Here is a 17,361-nt window from a genome sequence, read left to right on the forward strand (position 1 = left end):
GAACTGTTTTGGGCATGGGGCCATGCTTGCGGTCGGTCGAAACTATGACTTCCAGGAAATTCCTGAAACCCTGAACCGATCTGAGTGATTTTTGGATATGTTGTTCACCCAGATCGGGGAAATCAGGGGATGTGACTTTTATGGGGATATGTTGGATTTTGAGGTACTTTCTAAACTTTGTGAAAATTTGTTTTTTCTGCCTGGAGATAATTGAGTTACTTACAGGACTTTACTCAATTATCTCCTATGCAGAGGAGAGGGATTGTGTGCTGTACATGGGCATGTCACAGACTGCATGTTTGTTCTGATTGGTTTATGTCCTTTGTGTTCCTGTGCCCCATCAGGTCCAGAGGGTGTTCCTCTGGCCTGGAAAATTGTATAAAAGGCCAGTGTGTCCCATTAAACTTGAGATTCCTGCTTACACTCCAAAACTGTGTGTTGTCCAGTTATTGGAGGAAAAGAAGATTTGCTCCTGTGTCTGCTGTTCCAGCTTGCAGGAGATTCAACGGGGAAAGTCCTTGTAAGGACTAGAGCTAATTCCCCATTCGGTTCCAGAGTTCCCAGGACTGTCGTCCAGTGCCTGGAGGTGTCAGAGCTAATTTTCCCTTCGGATCCAGGAAGGAGGTTGCGGTTCCAGTCAAGCTACGGCAACTGAGGGCAAGAAGTGCTGCGGTTTGTCCCCTGTTCCAGCTAGGAAGTGGTCATTTGGCGGAGGTACCCAGTCGGGGTGCCAGGTGATCCATTACAAGCATATCAATTCAACTGTTAATGGCTCCAAAAATACCCACACTAAGTCTTCATTTAATACTATTCTACCAATCTACTTCCCTAACCTTTTGTGTAACTTTACCTCACTCCCTCTAGCATGTAAGCTCATTGAGCAGGGCCCTCAGCCACTCTGTTTCTGTGTGTCAAACTTGTCTGGTTACAATTACATGTTTGTTAGTCCACCTATTGTAAAGGGCGATGGAATTTGTTGGCGCTATATAAATATTATAATAATAATAATGTAAAAAAATTAAAATTATATGAATTCACACCTCTTTATCCAGCAACTGGGTGCAGCCATGTTAGCTTATTTACAGGCATAAGTACTGTCTGTTGCATAGAGAGAAAAGGAGGGATGAAAAAAAAATACTTATTCTTCCCCCTTCAGTGCAATGTTTGTCCTTCTTGTACCCAAACTGAACTGGATTGTGATGCTCTATTAAGACAATTCATCTGTGATTTTCAGTGTTTTATTAAATGGTGTAATTTACAAAGAAGTGACTGATCCACTTTAAACTGGACCCAGCAATTTATTTGTTGAAAACCTAAACCATTTCAGCAATTTTACCTAAACCCTTTGTACCATCTTCAGCTGTCTCACACCAAAAGCTCTTAGTCTTAAAGTCTTGTTATTAGCAATCTCCAGTTGTATGTTCATCCACTCACATATACACTGCAAAAAAAGGCCTATTTCTCTCAAATATTGTTCACAAATCTGTCTAAATCTGTGTTAGTGAGCACTTCTCCTTTGCAGAGATAATCCATCCACCTCACAGGTGTGGCATATCAAGATGCTGATTAGAAAGCATGATTATTGCACAGGTATGCCTTAGGCTGGCCACAATAAAACGCCACTCTAAAATGTGCGGTTTTACTGTAGTGTGGGGGTCCAAAAACCAGTCAGTATCTGGTGTGACCATCATTGCCTCACGCAGTGCAACACATCTCCTTCACATAGAGGAGATCAGGTTGTTGATTGTGGCCTGTGGAATGTTGGTCCACTCCTCTTCAATGGCTGTGCGAAGTTGCTGGATAATGGCAGGACCTGGAACACGCTGTCGTATATGCCGATCCAGAACATCCCAAACATGCTCAATGGAAGATTTGTCCGGTGAGTATGCTGGCCATGCAAAAACTGGGATGTTTTCAGGTTCCAGGAATTGTGTACAGATCCTCGCAAGATAGGGCTGTGCATTATTATGCTGCAACATTAGGTGATGGTTGTGGATGAATGGCACAACAATGGGCCTCAGGATCTCGTCACGGTATCTCTGTGCATTCAAAATGCCATCAATAAAATGCACTTGTGTTCGTTGTCCATAATATATGCCTGCTCATATTATAACCCCATCGTCACCATGGGTCACTCGATCCACTACCTTGACATCAGCAAACCACTCACCCACACGACGCCATACACGCTGTCTGCCATCTGCCCTGTACAGTGAAAACCGGGATTCATTCGTGAAGAGAACACCTTTCCAAAGTGCCAGACTCCATTGAATGTGAGCATTTGCCCACTCAAGTTGGTTACGATGACGAACTGGAGTCAGGTTGAGACCCCGATGAGGACGCCAAGCATGCAGATGAGCTTCCCTGAGATAGTTTTTGACAGTTTGTGCAGAAAACCGATTGTTGCAGCAGCTGTCCAGGTGGCTGGTTTTAGACAATCTTGGAGGTAAAGATGCTGGATGTGGAGCTCCTGGGTTGGTGTGGTTACACGTGGTCTGTGGTTGTGAGGCGGTTGGATGTACTGTCAAATTCTCTGAAACGCTTTTGGAGACGGCTTATCGTAGAGAAATAAACATTCAATTTACGGGTAACAGCTCTGGTGGACATTCCTGCAGTCAGCATGCCAATTGCACGCTCCCTCAAAGCTTGCGACATCTTTGGCATTGTGCTGTGTGATAAAACTATTTTAGAGTGGCCTTTTATTGTGGCCAGCCTAAGGCACACCTTTGCAATACTCATGCTGTCTAATCAGCATCTTGATTTGCCACACCTGTGAGGTGGATGGATTATCTCGGCAAAGGAGAAGGGCTTACTAACACAGATTTAGATAGATTTGCAAACAATATTTGAGAGAAATAGGCCTTTTCTGGATCATTAAGATGAGCTTTATTTATTTTAAAGTCTGACTTTCCATGCACTAACTGCAAGCGTGCGAGTGGATATTTTGATCAATGGCATAGTGCATTGTCACATGTTTCAAGAGGGTCGTATTACAAGTAAAGTGTTTCCCACACACAGAGCAGGCAAAAGGTTTCTCTCCTGTGTGAATCATATGGTGCTTGATGACATCTGCTTTCTGAGCAAAACATTTGCCACAAACAGAGCAAGAAAATGGCTTGTCGTCTGTGTGAATTGTCTTGTGTTTCAAGAGAGTTGATGTATGTGCAAAGTGCTTCCCACACACAGAACAGGCGAATGGTTTCTCTCCTGTGTGAATCCTTTGGTGGCTTACAAGGGCTGATTTGTCAGCAAAACATCTTCCACAGACAGAGCATGAGAATGGTTTATCTCCTGTGTGCGCTCGCTGATGTCGAACAAGCTCTGCTTTACTATTACACATTTTCCCACATTCCTCACAATGAAATGGCTTTTCGCCAGTGTGGACTCTATAGTGTACAATAAGGTGAGATTTTTGAGAGAAACTTCTATGGCACTCAGAGCATGAGAATGGTTTCTCTCCTGTATGAATTTTCTTATGTCTAACGAGTGTGGAATTTCGGGTAAACGATTTCCCACATTCTGAGCAAAGAAATGGCTTTTCACCAGTGTGAGTTCTCTGATGTCTTACTAGGTCCTTTTTGTGAGTGAAACATACATTACACTTCGTGCATAAGAAGGATTTGGCTCCAGAGGTAATTCTGTTCATGGTGTGTATCCTGGAATGAGCAGCATGGACAGATTCATCGTTAAAGTTTATACCACGTTCTCTGCAGTCAATTATAGGTTGAATAGTATTACCTTCCCTTATAGTATCAACTTTGTTATAGTCAGTACCTGGAAACCTACACTGTGCATGTTCTGTGGGTATGTAACAGCCAGCGGCTGTAGGGTTCACATCTTCAGACGAAGTTGATTCTTCCTTCAAAGAAGTAGATAGATATGCTGCTTGTATATATTCTATGGGTGTATAAGCATCAGTTTCTGTGAGATGTCCTTCACATGAGAATGACTGCTCTTTAAGAAACGTAGATTGATAATCTGCTTGTGTATATGCTGTATCTGTATACATGTCAGGTTCTACACCTGCCTCACATGAGGCCGATTCCTCCTTAATATGAGTAGATCGATATTCTGTCTGCGTATGTTCTTTTGGTGTATTAATGTCAGTGTTTGTTAGATTTCTTTCTTCACATGAGGCTGATTCCTCCTTAATACGAGTAGATCGATATTCTGTCTGGGTCTTTTCTATTGGTTTACAAACATTGGTGTTCATATCATTTCCAGCTCCACGTACATCAGATTCCTGAATTCCTTTCTGCATCATGTCGTTATTTGTGTTAGAACACTCCGCAGCCACATTATTAATGCTATATCTTTCATTCTCAGTTAAACAATCCATTGAAGAACTGGTGGTGTGTACTCCTTCAAAAATATCATTTCCCACAATTTCATCAGCTAGAAAGAAACAAACAACGTGATTAGATTGTTTTCTATGAAAGTTTTCCAAGACTCTTAGCAATGTCATAAGAAGCCAAAAGATGTGGAACAATTTGCTCTATTTTATAGTTTAAAGTCCGATACAGAAGGCTCATCCTAGGATGCCACAAGGACGAAATTTTTTTTTTTTTTTTTTTAAAAAGCGACAAACTTATTGGTATTATTATTGTTGATACCTGCCTAGGTAAACTTGCATTTGATAAAGAACATTTTAGCAATTTTTCAATGTATGAAATATGTATTATGTTGTGATTTTATAATGATCTGTGCTATACAGGTTACATCACAGTGTACTAGCTTTAAGGAGGCGTTTAATATTTGCGGAGTTCAATAACCATGGCTCTCCAGAGGAACAAAATATAACTAACCGACTTCTCCCAGCTGTCCAAGTTAAACAAAATTGATATTGATAATTCCGCGTAATCAAGATGGGTGGAAATCGAGTTGTTTCGGAGTTCAAAGTAAAACCTCTATTAGTCAAACAGCTCCACAATCATTTTATATAAAACCAAGGGAGAACACCCACAAATTACTGCACTGCTCCATTAAGTGTGACAATAGAGTCCAGAACTCAGTGGACATTGGTTCTTTTAAAAAAGAAAAAATATATATATTTTTTTTTATTAAATAGACAATGTCTATTTTAACACAAAATGTAACATTTTTATTTGAAACTTGCCAGGAAAAAAAAGTAATTCAAGAAGAAATCAGTTCTGAATACAGAATCCACATCTTTAAGAACATTAGTTTTGTTCATTAGCTTATTTGTAGTTTTTGTGCCATTTTCACTGCCACACTTTGCAGAGGCTGACTTTAAGACTTTGGTATCCATACATGATAGTTCTCACTCACTCAACACACAAAAGGAGGCACATTTATTGTTTGAGGGACATGGCAGCATGGAAATGGAAGGTCTTCTACAGGAAACCCACCAAGATATCGTGATTAAGTTCAGCGCATAAAAGGCCTATTGTGGGTGTCACCACTTAGACCTTCACATCAACCTTGAAATTGAAGCAGTCGCTCTCAAAAGTTTTTTCTCTAAATTATGAAGTATACTCCAGGCCTGTTGTAGCAGAATGAAACAGAAGGTACCATGTGGATTACAGTGATTCTAACTTGAACAAACCAATCTCACATCACATCTAGAAGATATACGAGTAAATCTTTTCACCTCTCAATTAAATTGACAGTTGCTGAAATTATCCAGCTAGCTTATGGATGCAGAGCTGCATCAGCATCTTCTAGATGTGCTATAAGCTAATCCCAAATATGTCTTACCTGGTATGTTTACGAACACAATTACACAACCCATCATGAGCAAATGTAGTAAAAAGAGAATTTGGGGGGGCGGAGCCTAGCCGCTGAAACGAACGGACGCACACTGCTGAAGCTCCGAGCGACAACCGAGAAATAACCCTTAAGAAACGGAATATTTCACTCCTACGGACAACCACACAACCAGGGGAACAACCCTAACCTCATGGGGCGGAAAAATAAAAAACTAGCGGCGTACAAACCTTCTCCAGGGCTGACAATAGGAGACATGTGGCGGCAAGCACGCAGCACGGGGGAATCCAATATGGCGGCCCTCCACGGAGGCTGCTCGGATTTCTACTCGGACGACTATTCTGAAGGCGCAGAGGAGGATTTCCTCCCGCCACCACCCCCTAAACAGCCGGCGAAACCGAATAATCCCAAAGCTGATAAAGATGCAGACCTGGTAACTACCGGTGTACTGAAAGCACTGCTAGCCGACCTACAGAGGAATATCCTCACGGACGTCACTGCACTGAGAGGAGAGCTGCAGGGCCTGACAGGCCGCATAACAACACTGGAGGCCTCCTCCCAAGATCACCAGCAGCACATAGCCTCCCTTCAGATGGCCGTACAAGACTTACAACGCCAGAACTTACTACATGAAAGGCGTTTTGCGGCCCAAGAGGACGCCAGAAGGAGCTGTAATCTAAAGGTCAGAGGGGTCCCAGATGAACTGCCAGAGACGGAATTACCACAAATGGTGAAAAAAATGCTGACGGCCATACAACCCGCCAGCCAAGCTAAACCCATCACTCCCACGGACTTTTTCAGGGTCCCCAAACCTCCCGGGGCCCCGGCCACAGCCACCAAAGATACCATACTCACCTTTAGAAACGGGAAGGACAAATCGGCGATACTCGCCACACTCCGAGGCAAGACCCCACTACAGTTTGAAGGCATGAGCCTGACATTCTATGCTGACCTGTCCGGGGCGACACTGGCATGGCGCAGGTCACTCCGTCCCTTCACAACCTTGCTTCAGCGCAATAACATAAGGTACCGCTGGCGACCCTCCCAAACACTCCTCGTTCAACAAGGAGACAGAACACACCAAATCCACGACGCTCAAGAAGCAGCCAACCTCCTACAAACCCTGGGCCTTCCACAGGTCACACAGATCCAGGTGAGAGCCCAAGAGCCTACCTCCCCAAACCGCAACTGGGACCCGGTGCGAATCCCCGCATTTGTGCCGAGAAATAATACACCGGACGCCTACGCATCGATCACCACTTAAATGGAGAGGCAAAGGCAATCCCACTCACCTGCATAGCGCAGTGAACTACCCTTCAGAGCTCAACGCTCTAGGACGCACCGCTTGTCCATTATCCTATTGCAGAAACCTGATCCTCTGTCCACCGGACCACAAGCAACACCCTTTACTGTGGGCATCGGCCTCCACGGAGCAATGCAGCATACCCGAGAACCAGTGAGCTCCAACCCCACGGATATTTCTCATTTACTCCCTGACGGCAACAACTCTGAAGCGCACTATGTACACAGATTGACTGCTCCAACACCTGACAACGTCCACCTGCAACATCGTCCCGACATCAGATTGGCATACTAGACCTCCGAGGTAGGCACGGGCCGACGGTGGAGTACACTCACAGGGACTTACGCTACCCACCGTTGTTCTGGCCGCACTATCTAAACGTGCAACCCTGGGACATCATTTCTGAGTTAGACTTTTTATTAGGACTGCTAATGTTAGGGTCAGGTTTTCATGTACCCTCAGTTATTATTGGTCAAGCAATAGCCAGGCTGGTACCCCAAACCGCTGCCATGCTAGAGCGTTGTTCAGCTGCAAAAGTTAAGTTTTGTTGTGTTTTTGTTTTGTTTTAAGCCACTACTATGGCACTGACATGCATAAGGGGCAATCGGCCAATCCAGCACCTAAGTAGGAGCGATAATATAGTTTACTACGTGGCGCAAAGCAGGCTTCTTTCATTGCCTCACGTTAAAATTACCCTACACACAGTAAGTCACGCTTTCCGTTTGAATTCCTCGCCTAATTCAAGCTAGCTAAAGACACCAGCTATCACCTGTAGACGGCACTAGGACTACTCAGCTGGTTTTAGTCTCTCTTGCTTTAACGTTTATATTTTTGTATTAATTGTCTAGATCCGCTCCTAGGCTAGCTAAGCGTTATATGTACATTCACTCTAGACATGACCAAGCAGCATGGTATATCTAACACTAACTCACTAAGAAAGCTAAAATTCCGACAGTATACACTTTCATTTTGTGACTTATTCTAATTTTGTTTTTTCAAGCCAACCCTGACCTGTAATGCTCAGTCTGACTGTAAGTATATAACGATAGGACGCACATAGCTACTTGGTTAAAGCGACTTACACCAACCAGTAATATGACCCTGATCTACTGTGTTATAGGCAGCATGTATAGCCTGAATGTTTCTATATGGATATGCCTGTCTCTGTTCACACCTGAATACCTACCCTCTAGCAAAGCACGGCAACTACGATGTTCCTCTCTTGCCTTGCTTGTAAAGCTAACCAACTTTTTGGTTCTGTCTCATACACTGTATGACATGACTGCCTAGACCAGCTGTGACCGCATTTTAAGTTCGCCTTCTACTTCAGCAAGGTCAGACGTACCCCCAGCACTATATAGACGTTGAAGCGACGCCCCTCGACGGCATTATTAACTTTTAGCTAATGTTAATACTCGACAATGTGACTGAACGTATCCTTGACTTTTACCTTTGCGTGTTAACAATATGCTATTGTTCATCGACATAAAAATATAAAAATTAGGCATTAATGTTCAGGAAATGTATATGACCACTGGTGGCACTGTTTTGACCCTACTTTGTAAAACATATATGCATCTCCCACTCTTTATTCTGTACCCCCCAAATATGCCTTAATAAAAGAAAGATTGACAAAAAGAGAATTTGGTCTGGAACTGGGCCATTTTAATTCATTACATAGCTAATGTATACCACATGGATAACATATTCTGTACATCCTCTCCTTTCCAGTGAGAGACGAACCGATTTCATGTACAGCACAACAACTGCACAAAGAACAGTTCACTATACAGTGACATGGACTATGTATAAATAAAAAAATTGCTGCAGTATGAAGGCAATCAGTTTACAGAGCAGTTCCACTCATCCTATGTGATGAATGACATTGCTCTTAGTAGATGAACTACGGTACTTGTCGTCTCATAAACCTCTGTTTTTAAAAGGTTTATAGGGAAATATCGATCTCCTTAGACCAGAATTATATACTTGTGATTGGAGAGGTCTGTGAGCAGAAGGCAAACTAGCTAATAGTATTCAGCTGGGAACTTCGATAGTATCTTTATTTTAATTTTTTTTTTGCATTATTTTTAATGTCTTGGCTATAAAACGCCTTTAAAAAAACTATAGGGTAGTTTTATTCCAGTTTCTCTTTTAAAACGATGAAAGCGTATGACATAGTGTTTATAACAAGTATTGTACTGTATACCAAGCATAAACATAAAATGATACTTTATATGAAATAGTAGGACATCGTAGGTTTGAGAGGATCCGTAGTTTTGACAAACTCCAAGCAAGAATTGGCATATTGGCAGCTGGTTTTTAGTTTTCAGCATTGGTGATCTTCTCACTACTCATTCATGAAGTCTACCTTTGCAGCAATCTGGGTTTCAGGTGTCCAATGGAAAGTTTCTCAGATCCAGCTGTCGATCTCTTCAGCTCCATCAAAGCTACCAATGGCTTCTGGGCTTTGATGGTTAGCCTTCTCAAAGCAGATTTGCAGTTGGGTCATATTTTATAATTTTTTAATCATGGATTATAGATTGCTCTGGGTATGTTCAAACGTGTGGATTTTTATTTAAACCCATCAATGATTGGTGCTTTTCCAGGCTTTATACGTGGTCTACATTAGGTGTGTTTATACAGGTTTACTATCAAATTCTGTGACTTAATCAACATTGGATGCATTCTTTAGAGATCCTGGGACACATTAAGTGCACACAGGTGGACCTTATTCAGCCAAGGAGTAAGTTACAACTCATATTTTGAAAATTATCAATAGGTTAAAGACTGCCAATAGGCCATCAACTATACAGATGTGATTCCAATAACAATTTCAGCATTAAGGGTTTATGTTAAATGGACACTATAGTCACCAGAACAACTACAGCTTATTTTATTTAAATATGAGATAGGAGTGGTGATGTTGTACTAGCCAACGTCAGAACCCCAAAGTAGGTTACAAGAGGTAACAGAGGGGGCTTAACCCCATAACAAGTAAATAACTACCAACTGAAAGAGTGGGATAGAAAAAACCACTCACTCAAAAGTGAATGGGATTCAATCTCACTCTAGAAGATTACCTCCTAAAGTAAACGTAACAAAGAAAATGGTAATAACCTTTATTATACTAAAATTAAGCAAAGAAAATATATATAATAGGTATAAAGCTTACCCGGGATAGAAACACCATAGAAAGTTGTGTTAGTGAAAATCACAAAGGTGAGGAATTAAAAACCTGGGGATATGTTCCTTAATCTCATAGAAAATGATATATATATTGTATGTGCACATACGTATAAAGTCCGCTAAAATTAATAGTAGTAAGGCCTCTAAAGCGGACCAAGTTAGACTATAGGGACATCCGATATGTGGACCAATATATAAGAGAAACGGAACATAACTACAGACTGCTCCGTAGAAAAGATGAAAATTAAATAAACCAAGTTGCGCTAAAACGGTAAAATCCGTAAGTAATACATATAGCTGGGATCGTGGTACCTAGCGATAGTAGAAATGCCGATATGGTACTGGAGTTAAACTGTGGTCATTATAAATAGTGTCTCAATAGAGTATATCAAGATAGCTCACTGGTGGAAAATAAATTCACTAATAACCACAAACGGGTGTAGAGCTATGTAGCCGACCCTGATGTACAGACTCTCTGGGAGGCTATATGTCTCGTTTGGCAATATAAACTATAGGGGAAATCCAATAGTGATATATCCCCTAGTGTGAGACTAAAATATACATAAAATCCACAGCGGTATATAACAGCAGTACCTTAAAGGGCTTTATACCTATTATATATATTTCCTTTGCTTAATTTTAGTATAATAAAGTTTACCATTTTCTATGTTACGTTTACTTTAGAAGGTAATCTTCTGGAGTGAGATTGAATCCCATTCACTTTTGAGTGAGTGTTTTTTTCTATCCCACTCTTTCAGTTGGTAGCTTATTGTATTTGTTCTGGTGAATATAGTCAGTTCCTGCAGGCTTTTGTCGTAAACACGTCGTTTTCAGAGAAAAGGCAGTGTTTACATTGTAGCCTAGGGACACCTCCAGTGGCCACTCCTCAGATGGCTACTAGAGGTGTTTCCTGAGTCAGTGCTGCACAGTGTGACTGACATTCAGTGTCTCCACCCTCTGCAGCATGAGGAGATGCTGATTGGCCATGGTGAAGTTTGGCTCCACCCCTCCCCCATCAGAATGGACAATATTAGCCAATGCAATGCTTTCCTATGGGAAAGCCCTGTGATTGGCTGAGATCATCACTTCTGATGATGTCAGCCAAGGAGGCAGATCAGGGGCAGAACTAGCACCAGCAGACTAAACTAAAAATCAGACTGTACTATATTTAGGGAGGCATGGGGGTGCCAGAAGTGTTTTTAACACTAAAGGGTCAGGAATACATGTTAAACATGTACACTTTCAATCATTCCAAACAGAGTTGTCATCACATTAACAGAAACCACTGGACACTTAAAAAATACAACCAGAAAAGGTCCTGATAAACCATGGAAAAAAACTCTGCTAATAAGAAAACAATAGCACAACATATTTTAAAGTGATGCAACACATAAAATAACCAATGCACTACAAAAGTAGTAAAACAGGCCTATCAGGTGTCCAAGGTGGTTACGTTTTGCTTGTTGTTAACTTCACAGTTCCATTGTATCAATCTTGAGATCACGTGATTAACAATGAAGATGACGGATTGTGACATATGTGTAGGGATGTCAGCAACGGGGGTGGGGTCCCTACCTGCTCTCCTCACCCTACCTCTCATCTGTGAGTCTGGGAGCCATCTGGCAGCAGAAACATCCCAGTGATAGACTTATACGTGTCACTTTTCTAGCTGCCTGAGTTATGGAGATTCGCCTGCTCCCAGCTGAGCCTCAAAGAGGAGACCGGGCTGGGTAAGAGACCTGTTAAACCAATGAAGCACTGTTCCGGCGGCAGACTACCTGCCTGCTCTCCTTACAGAAGATTTGTGGCCAGCAGCCCTGCAGAAACAGTGATTGTCTGGTTGTATTTCCCTCAACCTACCTTCAAGGTACAGGCCATCCCTTTTTAATGTGTATGTCTGACACTGCTTGTTTGTTCATGTATGTGAATCTGTAAGTGTGCCAAAAAGAATGCCAACTGGAGGAATTACGGAGGGCCAGAGTGAGGTTTGATAAGAAACCAGGGTGTTTTTTTCACCCTACAATGTCCCTGCATTTTGGGATTGTAGTCAAGAGGAGAACATTCATTCCATACTGGCCACAGGTAAAAAAAAATAGTATTGATCAAATACCAACACTGAATTATAATTTACCTCTTTGTGACTTCTGAAGACAGATGGTTGCACCAGTGTTATTTTTTTAATATTTCAGATAGGTACCTTGCTACTGCATAGAAATTAACACTATTGCAAATTGTATATAGTTTGAAGGACACTATCATCATTAATACAATATTGCTTTGTTCATGTAACATCAAATATATATCGCCCACAAGGGAAGAGAAGAAAAGAGATAAACTATTGGGATAAACCTTTATTGCCTCCTAGGTTACCCTATTTCCTCCCCCCTACCCCAACCCTATCCTAATTATCGAATTCTTATCCCTACTAAAAGTCGCATTTGTAATAGACCTAATCTTTATTTGTGGACCAAGAGAGAGAGGGAGCCCTTTAGTCAAACTTCTGTTGTCTGCTATTCCATCAAGTTCTAATATACGCCTGATTAACCCTTATTTTCCCCTCTTATTTCTATCACATTACATCTGCCATTCCTCTTATCCTTTTCCCAGTTCCAATCCATTTCTCTATTGGAGAAGCCCATTATGGTGTATTTAAAAACGGATCTAATTTATCTATCCAGTTGTCCCAATATTCTATTTGTCTATATTGATTTTTTTAAGCTCATCAAAATACCTCTTTCCATTTTAGCTTGCCAAAACATGTTTGTACTATTACTTCTCGTATGGATGGGATTAATACTTTTTTCCAGTTCCGTGCGATCAACAATTTAGCTGCTGTGATATGGAAAATCAACATCGAATCCTTTATCTTCACTTCTAATTTGTTTAAAGATTATGCCCGGCTCCATTGCCAGTTCAATTCCGGTCATACAGTCAATTAGTGTAAATATATCTTTCCAGTAGATATAAATTGACAGTACCACCATATATGTAGTAGAGTACCCTTATCTATATTGCACCGCCAACATCGGTCAGATGTATTTGGGTATATTTTATTTAAAAGATAAGTACCATCTATTTGAAAGTTTAAACTGCAAGTCTGTCAGATTGAAGCAATGGACATGTTTATCTAGTTTATTAAAATAACTTTTCCAGCTTTCCTCTTCTATTTGTATGTGAAGATCTTTCTATTGCTCCGGAAAGTTTATCATGTCTTATCTTATATAAACCTTTAACGCATTTAGACAGCATATTTTTAGTTTTTTTGTTCGTCTAGTTCAGTGGTAGTCAACCTTTTTCTAACTACCGCCCACTAATGCATCTTTTTGGTTGAAAAAATTTCCTTACCGCCCACCAGTTTTCGCGCAAGTGCGGAATATTTTTTTCGAAAGGAGGGTGTTTTAAAAAAAATAAATGTACGTACATTTATCTTTTTATTTGCAATTAATGCATGTTTATAATGTTTTTAACTTTATAAAAAGTTTAATGAGAAAACAATAAAGTAAATTGAAATTACCTTTACTAGTGATTAATGAGATCCTTGAGGTTGTAAGGAACAAACGAAGGTCTCCTCTTTCGGTGATATTCAGACGACTTCTCTGTTTGCGCATAATATGATTTCTCATCTGTGCGTCAGCTCCCCTCTTCTCCCTCCTCAATTCCCCTCCCCACCTTTTTTCCCCCTTTTTTTAACCTTCCTTATAGCAATGCCCAGTAGGAAGGCTGAGCTAGGTATCCCACTATAACAGACTGGCACACATACATACAGACATACAGACACACATACAGACAGACAGGCACACACACACACACAAAGACATACATACAAAGACACATACACATACAGATAGACACAAGAAACAGACACACATACACACATATATACAGACAGACACACACACATACATACACACATATATACAGACAGACACACACACACGACACATACAAAGACACACACACACGACACATACAAAGACATACATACAAAGACACACACACACAAAGACATACATACAAAGACACACACACACACACAAGACATACATACAAAGACACACACACAAGACATACATACAAAGACACACACACACACACACAAAACATACAAACACACACACACAAGACATGCATACAAAGACACACACACAACATACATACAAAGACAAGACACACATATATACAGACATACACACAGACACAAACAAGACATACATACAAAGACAAGACACATGTATACAGACATACACACACACAAGACACATACATAAGACACACACAGGACATACATACAAAGACAAGACACACATATATACAGACATACACACACACACACAAGACACATACATAAGACACACATACAGACACACACACAAGGCATACATACAAACACAAGACACATGTATACAGACATACACACAAGACACATACATAAGACACACATACACACACACAAGACATACATACAAACACAAGACACATGTATACAGACATACACACAAGACACATACAAGACATACATACAAACACAAGACATGTATACAGACATACACACAAGACACATACATAAGACACACACAAGACATACATACAAAGACAAGACACATGTATACAGACATACACACACAAGACACTTACATAAGACACACACAAGACATACATACAGACACACACAAGACATACATACAAAGACACATACACAAACAAACACACATTATATTTAAGTCACCCTCCTGTTTCCTACCTTTAAGGTGCAGGAGGGTGACTTTCCCTGGGGTCCAGTGGTGGCTCAGGTGCATGGGAGTCAGAGTTCCCACTCTGACTCCCTCCTCCTCCTTCCTCCCGCGCGGCTCTCTGTATGCTGGGAGGAGTGACCGGGGAATCACTTCCTCCCAGCAGATTTGATGTCATCACAGGGGGCCCGGTCGCGCTGTTAAAGCGCCCAGCGCTGACCGGGCCCCCTCACAATCCACATCCATCGGGTGGCCCTGACAGCATGGGCCACCCGATGGACCCCTCCATATGCGGCCCCGGCGGTTTGCCGCCGGGGCCGCAAGTGGTGATGGCGGTACCCAGTCACAGTGGTACCGCCGGCTCGCGCGCGCCCGCCCGCCTGCCCAATTTATAAAAAAAAATTGAAAATCCCTACCGCCCACCTGGAATCCTGAAACGCCCACTAGTGGGCGGTAGGGACCAGGTTGACGACCCATGGTCTAGTTGATAAATTCCTTCTGTTTTACTCTCTCTATTATTAATCATGTGTACTGAGAGAAACCCCTTAATTCTTAGATAATGAAAGTTATCCTTCATTAAGATACCAAATTCTTCTCCTATTTTCTGGAAGGGTTTAATTTTATAGTTCTCTATTATGTCTTTGACTTTTTCTATTCCCTTACACCTCCAAGGTTTAATACTAATATTATCCAGCATATCATTAATCAATGAAATTTGTAATTAATCTATTATTTTGTTTTTTAATCCATGATTTTTTCGAAAAATGTCCCACCATGCAGTTAAATCTCTAATTACTTGTGATTTAGATCTTGCCTCCATAATATCTTTATTGTGGAGATCTAATATCCAGAATAGAGAGGATAAGTTATTTCCCCGAGTACCATATTTGTCTATTGAATGCCATTTTTCCTTTTCTGCGGATCTATTTTGTGATACCATTATGTGAAACAATCTACTGGCTTGATAACATTGGTGAATTTCTGGGCAACTCAAACCACCATCATATCTTAATCTGTCATCATATCTTAATCTGGCTAAGTTTTTCATTTTAACTCTAGGTTTCTTACCGCCCCAAACAGATTTTAAAAAAGAAAGACATGTAACATTGATACCCAGTTTTCTGGGCAATTAAGTGGGATCATTCTCCATAAATAAAGCCATTTTGGTAAAACATAGGCCCTTAATATATTGATTCTACCCGACCACGAAAATCCCAAACCCCTCCATTCTTGTAGATTTTTGTTGGTTTGTTTTAGTAAAGGTAAAAAATTAGCTTCTATTAACTCTTGTCTCTGATGCAATAATTACCGTATTTATCGGCGTATAACACGCACTTTTTCTCCCTGAAAATAGGGAGAAAATCATGGGTGCGTGTTATACGCCGATATCCTACATTTACTTACCTGTCTTGAAGCGTGGGCCGGCTTCACAGCGCGCACCGCGGAACTGGAACTTAAATTTCAGGTTCCGGTTTCCAGGGGGACTGAAAGGAAGTGTGCACACTATTGTGTGCACACTTCCTTTCAGTCCCGCCGGTACTGGAACTTAAATTTCAGGTTCCGGTTTCCGGCGGGACTGAAAGGAAGTGTGCACACTATTGTGTGCACACTTCCTTTCAGTCCCGCCGGAAACCGGAACCTGAAATTTAAGTTCCAGTTCCGCGGTGCGCGCTGTGAAGCCGGCCCACGCTTCAAGACAGGTAAGTAAATATGGGACAGAGGGAAAGTGCACTAGGGGACACTATGGGAGGGGGGACACACTATGGGGTTGGAGAATACTATGGGGGGGGAGAATACTATGGGAGGGGGGAGAGAATATTATGGGGGGGAATACTATGGGAGGGGGGAGAGAATACTATGGGAGGGGGGAGAGAATACTATGGGAGGGGGGGAGATTACTATGGAAAGGGGGGGGAACACTATGGGATGAGGGGGGGGAATACTATGGGAGAGGTGGAAATTTCCTGGAATTTCCTTCTGGAAATGAGGTGCGTGTTATACGCCGGGGCGTGTTATACGCCGATAAATACGGTATTCCCAAATATTTCAGACTTTTTTTTTATATCATTTGGAAGTTCATAGTTTTTTTTATAAGATTCTGAACTAATCTCTTATTCATATTCTTGACTATGACTTCTGATGTATCTAAATTTATTTTGTAACCAGCTACTCTCGAGTAACTTTTTATCTCTTTTAAAACTTCTGGAATAGACGTAGTTGGTTCCTCTAGTATCAATAATATATCGTCTGCATAAATATTTAGTTTGATCTGCCCTAGTGAATATCTGTATCCTATGATTTTTTGATTCTGTCATATAGAAATGGCTAAATGTTCCAATACTAATATAAATAACAATGGGGATAGAGGGCATCCCTGCCTTGTCCTGTTATTGATTTTAAAAAATTGAGAAGTAA

General features: G+C 41.3%; 1 protein-coding gene across 1 annotated transcript in view; it reads right to left on the reverse strand.

Annotated features, from left to right (window-relative positions):
* Positions 1-2,917: 2,917 nt before the first annotated feature.
* The window catches only part of LOC134574870 (oocyte zinc finger protein XlCOF7.1-like), a 29,766-nt gene continuing 15,322 nt past the window's right edge, over positions 2,918-17,361 (reverse strand). Inside the window, exon 4 of the mRNA XM_063433919.1 lies at positions 2,918-4,395. Within this exon, the coding sequence (XP_063289989.1) occupies positions 2,918-4,395 (1,478 nt within the window). The remainder of the gene's footprint in view (positions 4,396-17,361) is intronic.

Source organism: Pelobates fuscus, chromosome 10 (genome assembly GCF_036172605.1).
Source record: "Pelobates fuscus isolate aPelFus1 chromosome 10, aPelFus1.pri, whole genome shotgun sequence".
NCBI classification, from domain to species: domain Eukaryota; kingdom Metazoa; phylum Chordata; class Amphibia; order Anura; family Pelobatidae; genus Pelobates; species Pelobates fuscus.